The following is a 15,799-nucleotide window of genomic DNA, read 5'->3' on the forward strand; positions in this document are numbered from 1 at the left end:
TCTAGCTCTGAACAGGGAAACTTTTATTTAGAATATTTCTTTTAGGCACTAAAGCTTGTGCTTGCCCATCAGGTTTCCAACTAGATTGTAAGATGTTGGAGGATGAGGTTGATACCTGATTCATCACCGCATCATCAGTAGCTAGTAGTCCTCAGCTCGTGGCTGGCGCCCAATACATATTTGTTGAATTACATTAAAATAAGACTACATCCGCTCATGCTTCGTTGTTGCCCTCAGGTTCAGAAAACAAGCTAGGCAACTGGTGTGTGCACGGCGGATTTCTCTGTCATCTCTTGCCGGTGGGAAGTGGCTTTCTAGAGGGAGTGACAGGAATATTCAAGCTCTTTCTCCTTTCTTCTTTGCAACCTACCCTGCAAATGAACTTTAACCCATCATTAAGATGATGCGGGTCAAACTACCTTCGCTTACATACACAGGGGCTTTAATAGCCCCTTTCCAGTCTCACAGGGAGAACTACACAGAGGGAGGAGAAGTAGATCAGCTGGCCAGGTCAGAAGACCCTGTTAAAATGTCCAAGTCAAGTCAGGTCGCTCTTTGCGGAGCCGTCACTTTATCTGATCTTTTATCTGAATCCTCTGCGGAGCTGGCTTAAAATTTGAAGATGACATAAACACTTGATAAATACAAATGTAATTAATTGCCCCCAACTAACTCTTCATGGTATACCAAAGAATACGCAGCTCTTGCAGACAATATGATGGGATTACCATAACGGTGCTTTGTTAAAAAACAATAATAGTGATTATTTATGCCAAGCTAAAAATGATTTTTAGCCTTTCATACCCAATCTCATTCAATCCTCAAGAGCAAGTCAGGAACTATTAAGGTATGAACTGTTAGGTCACCAGCTCTGATTTGTAAGATGATGAAACTGAATCTCAGGGAGGTTACATCATTTTCCCAAGGACATACAGCTGGTGAATGAATGGCAGAGGCTGGAGTTGAACTAGGAGTTCACGTGTTTACTCATTATGGAGTAATGGAAACTCTCTACGGCCTGTGAAATGTACTTTATTGTCGGCACAAGGGTGTACATGGACATCAAAATTCGAACAAGCAAATACCTTGAGGAGGTAGCCTGAGGAAAGGAGATGAGAGTTTTTGCCTCAACGTTTCTCATCAGGCCTTGGTTTCTCCATTTGTAAAGGAAAAATTAAACGGTCTGTGGGATCCCTTCCCATTCTAATATCCTGTAAATCTAGTTACACACACAAGCCTAATGCAGGGGCAAGAGATACTAGGACACTTAGTAACCAAAGGTGTGTCCTGTTTCTTGCCAAGCACACTGCCCGTTTAAAGTACTTTACTTCTGACATCATTGCGTCTTTGTGTCTCATTTTCCTTTTCTTCCACATTCTCATTTAACCTTTACCTTTTATTTACTTTTTTATAGTGTCACTTTTTTTTTTTGATGTTGATTATTTTTGGGAGAGAGCACAAGGGAGAAGGGGCAGAGAGAGGGGGGGAGACAGGATCCGAGCGGGCTCCACTCTGACAGCAGAGAGCCGGATGCGGGGCTTGAACTCACAAACTGTGAGGTCGTGACCTGAGCCGGAGTTGGATGCTCAACCAACCGAGCCACCCAGGCATCCCAAACTTTACATTTTCTTTTACTGTATCATATTTACATAGGCTGTCTTATATCTCTTCCGGAGAGACATAAATGCGATGGGCCTATGTATGTTTTTTAGTCAGCCTTTTATGTTTTAAGATGTCCTCCAGATAATTTCCCAAGTGGCAATTCATGTAAATAGCATAGGAACAGCGGTAAATACGAAGACAGAAGTTCAGATTGATTCACATTCTTTAGAACAATGCCTTTACATCACATACCAAAAATATTGTTACAGACCTTAAAGAAGAGACTGGGGGATAGCTCTGCCCTGTCCTACAAACATCCTACTGTGTCGTTGTGGCAAAGATCTTCTTGTCCAAACCCACTCAAAGTCACACTGTGCTGTGGCAATGTCGTGCTACTGTGTCACTGGTAGACCAGCGTCAGGAGACAGTGAGGTGAATGGAAAGCCCCTATGGTTTAGAACCAGGTTGGCTTGGATTTCACTCTCAGCTCTGATGTTTGCTGGCTGTGCCACGCTGGCCAAATAACTTCACATGTCCAAGTTTTCAATTCCTCATCTAAAAATGGGACCACTTTCACATTACCGTGGATGGCTCAGGAGATTCAATAACTTGATATCTGCGAAAACATCCAACGGCACGCTCAAAACTCAGTGAGTACTCCATACGTGTTGCTTCCTTATTCCCTTCCTTGCCTGCCTTTTCCTTTTGCAAACACACCTTATGACAAACTGAGAAAACTTGCTTTTTTGGCAAGCAGAAACTAAAGGAGTGATGCTTGGCTGTGGTTTGGCAGAATTCTGAGTTGTCATCGATTATTTTCAGAAATGCCACACAATTCCCAAACTACACTGAATTTTAACGTAATTATTTTAAAATGCCACCTGGGTAAAAAGGCTGGTGTTACAAAATAAATTAATAATAATGACAGCAGTTATCAAGAGGTTGGGAATCCCCACATCAAAACAAAAAGAGAAGTGGAAATCTGACATTTAAGAAAGAACCAGATGGGATCTTCAAAACCGAGAACGGATTATTATAAAGGGTAAGTACAAACATAACACTTGATTCATGTCATCCTTTTTCATGCTGGGTGGGTGCTTAAAGTCACAACACAGTAATTCCTATAACAAATTGTATATGGCAATTTCATATACAGAAGTATTCTAATAGAAACACAAAGTAATAGGAAAGGTAATTTTTGTTCTAATAATATTAAGGCATTTAAGGATAAAGATAAATGCTCTTTATGTTCAAAGAATATATGTGTATGAAACCTAGCTAATTATAAGAGGGTACAGTAAAAATTAATAATGGCCCAAATGTATCCATGTTAATAAAAAAGTCTCAAATTTCCAAGTCTATTTGAGTTGAATTTAGAAGCCATGTACAAGTAGGAAGAAAAGTTTTATATTGCAGCTTATTATAATGAATGAAAGTCAAATTCTGGGGCGCCTGAGTGGCTCAGTTGGTTAAGCGTCCGACTTCGGCTCAGGTCATGATCTCATGGTTTGTGAGTGTGAGCCCTGTGTTTGGCTCTGTGCTGACAGCTCGGAGCCTGGAGCCCACTTTGGATTCTGTGTTTCAGTCTCTCTATGCCCCTCCCCCACTTGTGTTCTGTCTCTCTCTGTCTCTCAAAAATAAATAAATGTACGGAAAAAAAAGGCAAATTCTGAATTTAAGCATTACTGAGCATACATACAACACAAAGCATCATTTTAAATGATGCTTTGCATAAACTTTGGAAGTGAGAAGCGCCTGGATGGCTCAGGTCATGATTTATGGTTCCTGAGATCGAGCCCCACATAAAGCCCCTGATCGAGCTCTGGACTGACAGCCCTTTTGGAGCCTGCTAGGGATTCTCTTTGTCCCTCCCTGGCTCATGCATGCATTCATGCTATCCCTCAAAAATAAATAAATAAACATTAAAACAAAACTTTGCAAGTAAAAACTGATTGTCAGAAGTTCACTGGTTGATGTGTTGTCATTCAAGCTGCAATGCAGGCTTTGGTAATGAGATAATGGGAAACCAACATGAAATTATGAAATGTTGTGAAAATTACCATTCATTCTTGTACCTACTGGGACATATGATCAGGGCACAAAAATGACAAATATCCCTCTTCTTAAGGGGTTTACATACTAATGCAAAGAGTTGTTTTTTTTTTAATTTTTTGCAAAGATTTTTAAAAAAAGTGAATTATACAGGGGTCCTGGGTGGCTGAGTAGGTTAAGCCTCCGACTTAGGTCAGGCTCAGGTCATGATCTTGAGGTTCACGAGTTAGAGCCCTACATCAGGCTCTGTGCCACCAGCTCAGAGTCTGGAGCCTGGTTGGGAGTCTGGGTCTCCTTCTCTCTCTGCCCCTCCCCCACTCGCACTCTGTCTCTCTCTCTCCCTCTCAAAAATAAATAAACATTAAACAAAACTTTTTTAAGAAGTGAATTAAACAAAATGTTAGAAGATAAAAGAGCCACTGAGGAAAGTAAAGGAAGAGAGCATGTTGAATGTCACTATGATATTTACTTGGGAAATGATTGGGATTTGGCAATCAGAAATATCTAACGATATTATGCTGATGGCTGTTAATAAGGAGAAATTAGAGTGAACAGAAACTTTCATGGAGATTGGAAAGGTTAAATGCAGATTATAGCAAGGGATAAGGAAATTATAACAATAGAATATTCAGGTTGTTGGGAGGCTTTTAGCTCTTGCTTACGAAATCTTCATTCTTCAGATTAAGGAAACAGAAATCCTGAGAATTTGAGGAGTAGAGAAAAGGAATAGAATAGGAAAGAAGAGATCTTAAAATAGTATTCTTCCCTTTAGGTTAACACTTTTACTTATCCCAAATACAAATATTTTCTTATGACCCAGAACCGAGTGTTCTGGGTTTCCCTCTACACTATATTTAACTGCAAGGCGAAGTCGGGTAAAGCTATTGGTTATTTGGAGGTCCTGCCCATTGCCCTCAGATGTAGTGCCGTCCCTGTCAGTGGGTAAGTGTGGGAAAGTCTCTTTTAAATAAACTCACTTTCTAGGCACTGCAAGGTGCTGCTGGCCTGATGGGGGTCTGGGCTAAAAGGAGTGGCCTGAAATCCCCAGTTCTAGTCCTTTCCATTCTAGGATCTGGAGGTAAGAACCCTGGCTGGCCTCATCCATTGTGCAGACAAATGCTTCTCCTGGTAATCTTTAATTACATGAGAACTTTAAGAGTTTGCACTTCTCTGATGCAGACCAAGAAATCATCAGACTGGAGGCCTCCTGATCACTGCTGCTCAACACCAGGAGCCAATACTCAAATGAACAAGAAGGGACCTATTTTTAGAAGGTGGCATCCTGGTTTCCATTCACTGTTGTTCACAGGTCATAGTGCTGATTGTGGCTTCTGAAAATCTGCTGGGTTTAAGAGTCATCATGACTTCAGCACGTTATCTTGTTTCCTGAGGCCTATTACTCCCAGAGGGGCAACATTGGAACACTTGTTTGTCATGGGTTTTTCCCCTTGTTCCCAGCCTCAGTGGCTTTGCTTCATCTGGCTGGGACAGATAAGAGGAATATTTCAGAGTTGGTGATATCTAACTCAAGGCCTGGAAGCTAGGAAGCCAAGTATATATCCATAAGCATCAAGAGCCTGTAGCAAGGGATTCAAATAATAGCAAATTTCCTGTTGGATAATGAATGGCACAGAGAAGATGCAGCAGAGAGGATAAAAATTTTAGTTTCCTGAGTTTTATTGTAAAAAATGATTATAGAAATGATAACGATACAACAAACTTTAGCTTTGGATAAAACTACCTTAGGAATCAGGATTACAAATCTTCACTCTCCCAAAGGATTAATAGTAAAACTTCTTTAGTTAGATTACTGTATTTGCAGGGAAATTTAACATTGTCTTAAATTCAATGTCAAGGAGCCTTTACTTTGAAGAAGTCTTAGGTGATCCTCTTGCCTGGAAATTGGACCTGTGCCAGAAAGGTTCACCCAGAAACCACTGCATTCACTTTGACCTTAAAGGTTTTTGAAACCTTTTGGTAGACAGAATGTATACCTGTTCCGTAACTTGGAGAAAGTCCAGGAAGGAGCACAGAGAATGATCAAATGGGTTAAATATAGAGTCTAGGAGGAGAGTTCAAAAGAAGGAAGCTGACGTTGCTTGGAGGAAGAAAAAAGGCTGGAAGATAACACTTATCATGGCTTTGAAGTGACAAAGAGTTCCCACTCATAATCATCATCCATCCACCCATCCATCCATCACCCAAAGTGTCATGCACTGTATCAGGACCTGGGGGACATAGAGAAGGACACAAATAGGGGTAGACAAAACAAAGTTTTCAGTTTCAAAATCTCAATTTCTCGTGATCAAGAAGTGAATAAAGTCGAGCATAGAGTGGGAAACAAGTAGGAGGTAAGTTTGAAGTGAAGGGATTTAAGAAACTAAAATGCTTGCCATAGCCAAAGTAGCAATGGAAATAAATAATGCATGCCCACTTGTCATTTGTTTATGTGAACTACTGCTGGTAAAGTAGTTTTCAGGGCCGATTGGAAGAATTTCCACCAGAAAAAAAGATTATAGCTTCAGTTTTGCAGTTTGGAATATTCTAGTATAGGTCTTATGCGGTCAGTATAAAGTAAGGCAACTACTCTGTGGTTTCCACTGTGCTTCTCATCTACACTTGATACTGTGTGATTCATATCAGGGTCTATCCAGGCCACAGAAACAGCAGAGGAGGAAAGACTGGCGAGGCATCTCTACAACCACACTGAAGTTAACAAAAGGTCCACTGGCCATGTTTACCAAGAAAGCAAGTATAAACACATTCATGGTAAGATAGCTGTACTGTTAAATCTTGAGTTCCTCTTCTGCTACACATTCTGGAATCACCCAACTTTTGATTACCCAAGAATTACCATCATTTAGGCCACATAAAATTGTGATTCTGTATCACAGATATAGGGGTGATCTTTTGCTTACTTTAATTGGTACAGCAAAACAAGTTAGATAATTCAGATACCCGGGTAGTGTGTCTTTTGTTTTTTAACTTGAATATTCTAGTTGGACTTTAACCATTCAAACAGGGAAATTCAAAATTTTCCATCCATATTTAAGTCCAGTGTAAAGACTTACAAAAACCAAGAGAAACAGAATTTTATGATGTAATAAAGGCATTGTTCAAAAGAGCAATTTCCAGTCAATATTTTTAACATTCCGTGATATTTGTGAACATTTAAGTATGAATTCTGTTTTAAAAAATGCTCAACATTATCTTTTATGGGTGGTCCCAATATGTAAACTGTCCATGTCTAAAATTATGAGGAATCAGAAAGTTGTTCTAGCTTTTCTTTTTTCTTTGTTTACTATATATATTATTGTAAAATGAATAGACTATTTTTTAAAGTTGTGTACTTTAAATCAATCCATTATTATATCACATTCTAAAAAAACTGTCTACTTTGTTCAAAGCACATTGTTTTCTCATAAATGTAATACAGATATATAGATACAGATATAGATTAAATTTATTAATGTAGCATATGGCACAGCAATTGGAAAAAATTGTTTCTAACCATATCTAATCGCATATCGTATGTACATAACCCAACAGAAGTGACAACTATTTAATGAAATCCTCCTTTTCCTTCCTCCATCCTGAAACAATGTCTCATAGGTCAAGTATCTATCTGTTCGTGGCTTACCTGTCTCACTTCCAATCAAAGGCTGATTTGCAAAATGCTTGACAAAATCCTTCAGACATGAGAATTCATTAAAGCCAAATTTAAATGAATATCCAGTATATTCAACATGAAAGTGTTTGACAGAGTCTTTGGCTCTGAAAGGGAAAAAGAAATGCTTTAGGTTATTTAAGAAATGAATTATCTTGTTTTGAAGGGAAATATAACATTAGGCATGAGCATCATCATTAAACCCTTCTAAAAACTGAGAATTACAACACACTTATTGAAAGCACTGGTATTAAAAGAATTTTTTAAGTGTATTTATTTACTCTTAGAGAGAGACGGAGAGACAAAGATCGCATGACCAGGGGAGGTGTAGAGAGAGAAGCTCAAGCAGACTCCACACTGTCAGTGCAGAGCCAGACGCAGAGCTCGAACTCAAGAAACTGTGAGATTGACCTGAGCAGAAATCAAGAGTCGGGTGCTTTAAGCTATCCAGGTGCCCCTAAATAGATAAGTAGTATTTGACTCCCGCTATTCCTCTCCTCTCTGTGTAAGTCCTGCTCCAACGTTAACACGCATCAGAAATTGGAATCACCTGGAGGGCTCGTTAAAACCCAGATTTCTGGGCCTTGCCCCCTGAATTCCTGATTTGGCAGGTCAGGGTGTGGGGCCCAAGAATTTGCATCCCTAATGTTCTCTGGGGATGCTGCCAGTCTGGGGACCACACCCTGAGGACTGCTTCTCTGATCCAACCGGACCTACAATTCTCCTCAGAGTTCCCGCTATGGTCCCTGAGCTCTTGCAGTCCCCTTCACCAGCAACATCACCTCCTTTGTTTCTGAACAAGTGTCAGCCCAAAGACACCTGCTGGGTCAAGTATGCCATGATACTCACAACATGAGTTACTTGCTTTTCTCCCCTCGACAGTCCACACACTCATCTGGCTCCTTTCCCATCATTCACTGCACTCTTCCTTGTCGTGAACTACTTGTATAGCATCCTACTGTCCTGTGAGCTGTACTTCCTGAGGGCAAAGCCTGAATCTTCCACAACACTTATCAAAGAGCTTGGCATAGAGTGGATGCTCTTAGATATTTATTAACGGAGTGAACAAATGAGTGAGTAAAAAAAGGCATTCTTTTGAGCTGGTTTGTGGTTCCTGTCACCTCTGTTGGTGATTTTTTAAAAAGATTATTTATTTATTTTGAGACACAGAGGGAGAGAGCAAGGAGGGGCAGAGAGAGGGGGGGAGAGAGAATCCCAAGCGGGTTCTGTGCTGTCCACACAGAGCCCGACGTGGGGCTTGAGCTCATGAACTGTGAGATCATGACCTGAGTGGAGACCAAGAGTCCAACACTCGACTGACTGAGTCACCCAGGTGCCCCCTGTGGTTATTTTTTTTTACATTTTTATATAGATGTGATATATATGTGCCACCTAATTGGAAGAAGTTTCTGATCTAACCGTTCTGATGAGAAATATATTGATGACAAGTTAGCATTCTTTGATCTAATAATTCCACATGTTTGTTTGAGATCGGGGGAAGATCTTTGCATTAAAGGATTTGCAACCTGACCCCTTGATAAACTTTTCACCTTTGCTGTCGATCAGAGAAAGCAACATTCCTGCTTCCACCCATGCACAAATTCATGTCTGATTAATAATTTTTCCAAAATGTTATTTAGAAAAAATTTAAAGCAAAATAGAGCAGAGTAACATGAAAACTGTTAATGAAGGTGGTTTTTAAAAATCTGTGACCCTCTTACTTACCTCCTCACCCTCCCACCTATTTCTTCCACTCCCCTTAAAATAGGCTTATAGACGTGCCCTGGATGGAAGTGTTCCAACAGGACCCCAAGTGTTCCAATAGGACCCCAAGATTCTCAGCCCCTGGACTACATACACTTTCCACCATTTATTCAATAAATGCTAATATAGATGCTACTATGAAGGGATTTTGCAGGTAATAGAGGCTCCAAATTAGCTGACCTTAAAATAGGGACATTCTCTGGGTGGGCCTGACCTAATCACATAAAAGTCTTGGTAAAAGCAAAAGGGTTTCCTTGGCTGGTCACAAGAGAGGGGGATTCGCTCTAGATGGTCTAGAAGAAAGCAAACATCCATGCTATGAACTGCCTGTGGGGGCCCCTTGGCAGGAAATGGTGGTGGATTCCAGAAGCCGACAGCGATCCCTGGCCAATAGCTAGATGGAAAGTGGGGAGCTCAGTCCTATAGCAACAAGGACATGAGTGAAAAGGGCTGAAGAAGCAAGAAGAGACTGAAGGAAGAGCATGTGAAGGCCCAGATGAACCACAGCCTCAGCCAGCACTTTAATTTTGGCATGGTCGGAGCCAAGCAGAGAATCCAGAGAACTCACTGGGACTTCTGACATACAGAAACTGTGAGATAATCAGTTTACGTTGTTTAACGCCACTACATTTTAGGTAATTTGTTGTGTGGCGTAGAAAATATGTAGGTCCAGAGGCCCAAAGAGAAGATAAAAAAATATGGTGATTCTTCTCTTTTGAGCTCATAGAAGCCTGCCGTCAATTATTTAGGGAAATACTTTCATAGCCAGTTTCTCCCCCCTCTCAGAAGTAGAGGAGACTTTAAAAAACAAAACAGGGGCACTTGGCTGTCTTAGTCAGTTAAGCCTCTGACTTCAGTTCAGGTCATGATCTCATGGTTTGTGAGTTCGAGCCCTGCGTCGGGCTCTGTGCTGACAGCTCAGAGCCTGGAGCCTGCTTTGGATTCTGTGTCTCCCTCTCTCTCTGCCCCTCTCCCACTCAGGTGCTCTCTCTCTCTCAAAATAAATAAACATTAAAAAAAATTAAACAAAACAAAACAAAAGAAACTACTGCTAAACTAGATGAAAAAGAGGATTCAGAGAGAAAAGAGTGTAAGTGTTGCTCCTGAGTTAGTGACAAGGAGGCCTAGACCACGTGGAGCAGAAAAGAATAGAGAAAACCTCCTTATGCCAGATCAGCGCGAAAGACGAACGAAGAGGGGACTATTTTCAGGGGTATATGGAGGCGCCATCAGAACAGTAATAAAACAGTCACAGTTTGAGGTTAATGAGTGGGTGGCTGAGAGCGACTTCATGGACTCCTCACATTCCCAGTCTAAGCCGAGGCCAACTCCCTGCAAACCCAGAATGACTTGCTACAGGCCCTCAGACGCCAAGGGAACAGACGCTGTCCTGATTATCACCTGGTGAGGCCATCTTCCCTGATACGGAGGCCAACAAGGAAGAAGCAGGGGAGGAGAAAGACCAGAGAAGGACTGGGCCATCACCGGTTTGTGTTGGTAAGGACTAGATTAGTTTTACTAACATTCAGGGGAAGTGGAGCCTTGAGAAAGGTCAGTCCATTTACAGAAAAAACTTAAAATTTGCCTCACTGCCTGCTTGAGTTTGTGATGAAAGTTGCACAGCCACAAATCATTCTGATTTTCCAGAGGAAGCAATGAATATTAACAGGGCGCTGGGCCAGATTTTAGGGGTTTGGATTCCGGTGCTGTTTCTATTGCTGATTTATTGGGTGAAAAGACACTTTACCATTTCAGGTTTCAGTTTTTCCATCAGTCAAGCAAGACATTAAACGATTCGTAAAGTATCCTTCGGCTCTAACATTTTCTTCTTCCCTGCCAAGGGAAGGAGGAAGAATGTTTTTTTTACAGTCTACCATTCAGAGCTTGGAATCCTTAGACCTGCAGGTCTAACAGAAATTGAGAGAATTGTATCTGGTGACATGAGAATTTTGCTATCTGGCAATTTGAGTGTGATGATAAAGCAATGCCCATGTAAGGAAGAGATGGGGCGAGATTGAATTCATAGTTCTTAGACATCCTACCTCACAGAGAGAGAGTAAAGCCCGGTCCTTTCGTTGCTGTCCCTCAGAAGGTAGCTTCCGTCGCATCCATTGGAGAGGAGAAGGGCCTCGGCCGCATGGCGTGTGAGGTTACCATGGTACCACCTAGGAAGGAGAGAACCACACTTGCACTCAGGACAAACCACAGGTGACTTTTCCTTCATTGGGTTTTCCCCTCAAGGATGACGTCAACAATATTCTCCACCATAGGTAGCCCAAAGACCAAAGTCTCAGCCCAAACGTCAGGACGAGGAACTCTTTGGGCCAGGCTGAGGGGAGAGTAGAGAGAAGTGGATCATGGCAGTGTTATGGGTCGAATGGTGTCCTGAAGATTCATATGTTGAAGTCCTAATTCCCGGGGCTTCAGAATGTGACCTTATTTGGAGCTAGCATCTCGTCTTTAGCAAGTTATAATGAAGTCATGTAGGGTGGGCCCTAATCTAATATGACCGGTGTCCTCTTATAAAAGGGGCATATTTGGAGACGGACTTGCACACAGGGACAGTGCCATGTGAATGTGGCCACCTACAAGGCAAGAAGAAAAGGCCAGAACAGGTCCCTGCCTTACAACCCTTGGAAGGAACCCATACTACGGACGCCTGGATTTCTGGCTTCTATCCTGCAGAACTTTACTGTTGTTTAAACTGCTCATTTTGTGGCACTTTGTCATGGTGGTCCTAGCAAACAAACACACTGTCACTGCGTAAACAAATCCTTTTCAAAGTCCAAGTCAAAAATAACCCTAAGAATAAGATTTGGCCATGGGCCTATAGGTGGCTCAGTCTGTTAAGGGTCTGACTTCAGCTCAGGTCCTGATCTCTCGGTGATTGGTGGGTCTGATACCCGCATGGGGCTCTGTGCTGACAGCTCGGAGCCTGGAGCCTGCTTCAGATTCTGTGTCTCCCTCTCTCTCTGTCCCTCCCCTCCTCGTGTGTTCTCTCTCAAAAATAAACATTAAAAAAAAAAAAAAGAATAGGATTTGGCCAAATTTCTGTCTTTCTCTGATCCCTCTCTCACATACTCTCTTTTGCAAGTATGGTACTACCTTCTGCAGTGTGGAAAACCACTGGCTATTATTACACTGGAGTCCACTGGAATGACTGAAATGAAGTTGAAAGCAAGGACTTCAGATGTTTTACACATGACGCATGAGCCCCATCAGATGTTGTTTCAAACTGACAAATATCTGAAGAGCTAGAGAAGTCCCAAGGAGATGAAAAAAAATTTTGTTTTAGAAAAGGTAGCATATATCCATGGTAGAAGAAAAAAAAAAATTCCAAACCGTTCCAAAGAAGAGTTAGTAAAAATAAAGCCTTGTTCTCACCCTTAGTCCCCAGTCTCCCTGTTCGCTCCCACAGAGGACACCAATGTCAACCATTTTCCTGTGTTTCCTCCTCAGAGCCATCCTTTGCATCTAAAGGCATCCAGTATGTTCCGCCACCTCCTAATTCTATGACAATAAGAGCTTGCTAGGCACACAGTTCTGCACCTTTCTCCTTTCTCCTAATGACAGCTCTTTCTGTCATTATGACAAGACTTGTCAAATGACAAGTCATTTTCTTAATGACTTGGTAGAGGCAGTCCAGTGTGGTGAATTAGGATTGTGGTCTCCAGAGTCAGTTTGCCTGAGTCCTACCCAGGTGTTAACCCCTACCAGCTGTGCAACCTTGGGCAAGTTACATAACCAGTCTGAGCCTCAGTTTCCTCACCTCTGAAACAGGATTAATAACAGCCATATCTCACGGGCCAATTATAAGTGCTGCTCCCATTAACACACACGAAATGGTCAGAACAGGCCTGGCAAACAGCAGAACTCAGCACACATTAGTTGTTACACGAAACCGTGGAGACTCACAAAGCCATGGATTGCGATACATCCTCTGCGGTGCGATTTTCTTGTTGCTCAAATATAATTTTTCATTACTTTGAATTTATTTTGGCTAACAGAGCGCTAGGTACTGGGGGAAGCGGCTGCCGCCAGGGACCCACACCTCTGGGCAGTGGAGAGGAAGGGGACACGGGCGACTATACAGACGATGCCGATTACGTCAGTGAACCGAGAGCTATTGAAGAGGTGTGTATAATGTACAGGAGCCTCAAGGGAGAGCCCTATTCTGAGGGTGAGGGAGCCTGCTGTCATGAACCACACTGGCATCTACTGTGAGATCCCTACCGCATGTCACTTCAGCCTGATAATAAAAAGCACATGTAAGACCAAGAAGGAAGCTTCTACATAGGTCTCCAAGCTATCTGTTTTCTAAATCTGCATTTCCTAATGTATGTTTCTTTAGCATATTTCCTCTGTGGGAGCACAGAGGCCTCTGTCCTATGTTAGAAGTGTATCTACTAGCTCAAAGCAATTGCAAGGAGAAACATTAAAAAAATATCTTTTTTATTCTTTATTTATTTTTGAGAGAGAGAGAGAGAGACAGAGTGCGATCAGGGGAGGAACAGAGAGAGAGGGAGACACACAGTCAGAAGCAGGCTCCAGGCTCTGAGCTGTCAGCACAGAGCCAGACGGGGCTCCAACTCACGAACCGCAAGTTCATGACCTGCGTGCAAGTCGGACTCTCAACTGACTGAGCCACCAAGGTGCCCTAGGACAAACTTTTTATAAGCAAACCCACTAAGTCAATTATGGGTAAAGCGGTCCCGTTCATTGAGCTAATTTGCTGACGAGTTCAAATCTTCTCATTACAAAATCCTTTCAAAGGACAATTGGAACCTGAAATTAATACAATATTGTATGCCAGTTATACCTCAATGAAAAACAGAGTAATTGAAGGAATTAAAAATGAAGCTATAAAAAACTTCAGGTTTGGCTACAGCCAAAATTCTAATTCTTTTAATGTTCTTGTTTTTGTTTCTTTAATGTTTATTTTTGAGAGATAGACAGAGCACGAGCAGGGGAGGAGCAGAGAGAGAGAGGGAGACACAGAATCCGAAGCAGACTCCAGGCTCCGAGCTGTCAGCACAGAGCCCGATGCTGTGCTAGAACTCACGGACCATGAGATCATTACCTGAGCCAAAGTCAGATGCTTAACTGACTGAGCCACCCATGACCTTAGCCAAAGTCGGATGCTTAACTGAGCCACCCAGGTGCCCCAAGGTCACATGTTCTTAAATGCATTATGCCAATAATTAATTTCTGGATGAACATTTTAGTGTAGGATTCAGCTTGAACCAATAGATCACTTATTTGGATCTGACGTAACAAAACTGGATTAACAAAAGTCTAAAATATAAAAGATTTGGACATTCCTTCAGGTTATTTTCAGTGAGATCTGAAGTCTGTGTTTAAAACATTTACAGAATTCTTCTGATAATTACAGCTGGGAGGCAGTTTTTACTAAGAACTTTTTAATGGTAATGTTTTAAATACTACTATGTATCATAAACACATAAGAATACTTGAGTATAAAGCAAGGAGGATCACACCATGCTCTAATCTGACACATCTCAGCACGTGTTAATTTGTGGGTGGCCAGCTTGATTGAGTCAATATTGCCATGTGGTGGGTTTTAGGAGTCCTGGGCCTGGGCTAATCCAAGACAGGGACTGCCAGGCAGCTTCCTATCACTTCATGATGTCCATGGGGCAATGGGATCCTCATTCCCCCAAGAGCTCTTCCACAAATATCTGACCTTCCTCTTTTAGTTGAGCTAAGTATTCCTTTCTGAGAAATTTCGATGAGCATATCTTCCAGGGAAGTGACTCAAGAGCCAAATAACGTTACATGTCCTTTATAGGAATATGTCCACTTTTGGTAAGGCTTGTTCAAGACCATGTCCATGAAGAGCTAAAGGTTGAAAATAGAGTAGAGTTGGTAGTTTTCTCATAGTCAACCTTCTCTACCTTCTATCGTTCAGATCTTTATTAAGCTTCAAATCTGCAGAGAGCATTGCACAAGGCATTGCACGAGGCAGGTCAGAGGGACCACAAATGGGAGAGCCCCAGTCTAGTCTCCGTTAATTATTCAAGAGGATAAGACAAGTACTGTGCAAACTACGTTCAAGAGAATGGTTGCAGGAAGAAAGATCAAGGCCGTTGTTTGAAGGAGCCAATATCTGAGTAGACCCTAAATGACGCGTAAGTTACTTTTTAACGTGTGTGTTATTTTTTCTGATTATAAAGCACATGTAATAAAAATTAAAATATGTACACATACAGAAGAGAAAATGAAAGTCTTTCACAAAAGAGGAAGTGGGTATTTCAAATAGTCTCAATACTAGTCAGAGAAATGCAAACTAAGACAAGAATGTGATATTTTCTTTATTCGCCAGATTGGTTAAAACTGAAGAATTAGAGAGTATTAAGTCTTGAAGAATCCAGGGCAATGGATATTATCGCCTACTGTTGGTAAGGGTATACGGTGGAGGGCAATCTAGCACATGTGAACCAAACATGGACTTGTGGCTAGCGATGGCCGTTCCAGCGTCTGCCACGTGAAATACACAGAAGCAGAAGGAAGTATGAACAAAGGTGTTCACTGCAGACTTGTTTGTGAGAGTAAAAATTTGGAACCATGCTAAATATCTACCAATAGCGAAATGACAAAGTTGAGAGGGCTCGTAGAATACAAGACGTAAAAAGTTAACCGGAAGAGGGGCGCCTGGGTGGCGCAGTCGGTTAAGCGTCCGACTTCAGCCAGGTC

At 41.8% G+C, this 15,799-nt stretch overlaps 1 protein-coding gene across 1 annotated transcript in view; it reads right to left on the reverse strand.

The window, feature by feature from the left end:
• Positions 1–15,799, reverse strand: part of DAPP1 (dual adaptor of phosphotyrosine and 3-phosphoinositides 1) — a 52,573-nt gene that overhangs the window by 20,205 nt on the left and 16,569 nt on the right. The window contains exons 2-3 of the mRNA XM_058721820.1: positions 11,128–11,250; positions 7,295–7,428 (exon numbers count right to left, since the gene is read on the reverse strand). Of these exons, the coding sequence (XP_058577803.1) occupies positions 7,295–7,428; positions 11,128–11,250 (257 nt within the window). The remainder of the gene's footprint in view (positions 1–7,294; positions 7,429–11,127; positions 11,251–15,799) is intronic.

The sequence above is a fragment of the Neofelis nebulosa genome, chromosome 3, assembly GCF_028018385.1.
Source record: "Neofelis nebulosa isolate mNeoNeb1 chromosome 3, mNeoNeb1.pri, whole genome shotgun sequence".
Lineage (NCBI taxonomy): Eukaryota > Metazoa > Chordata > Mammalia > Carnivora > Felidae > Neofelis > Neofelis nebulosa.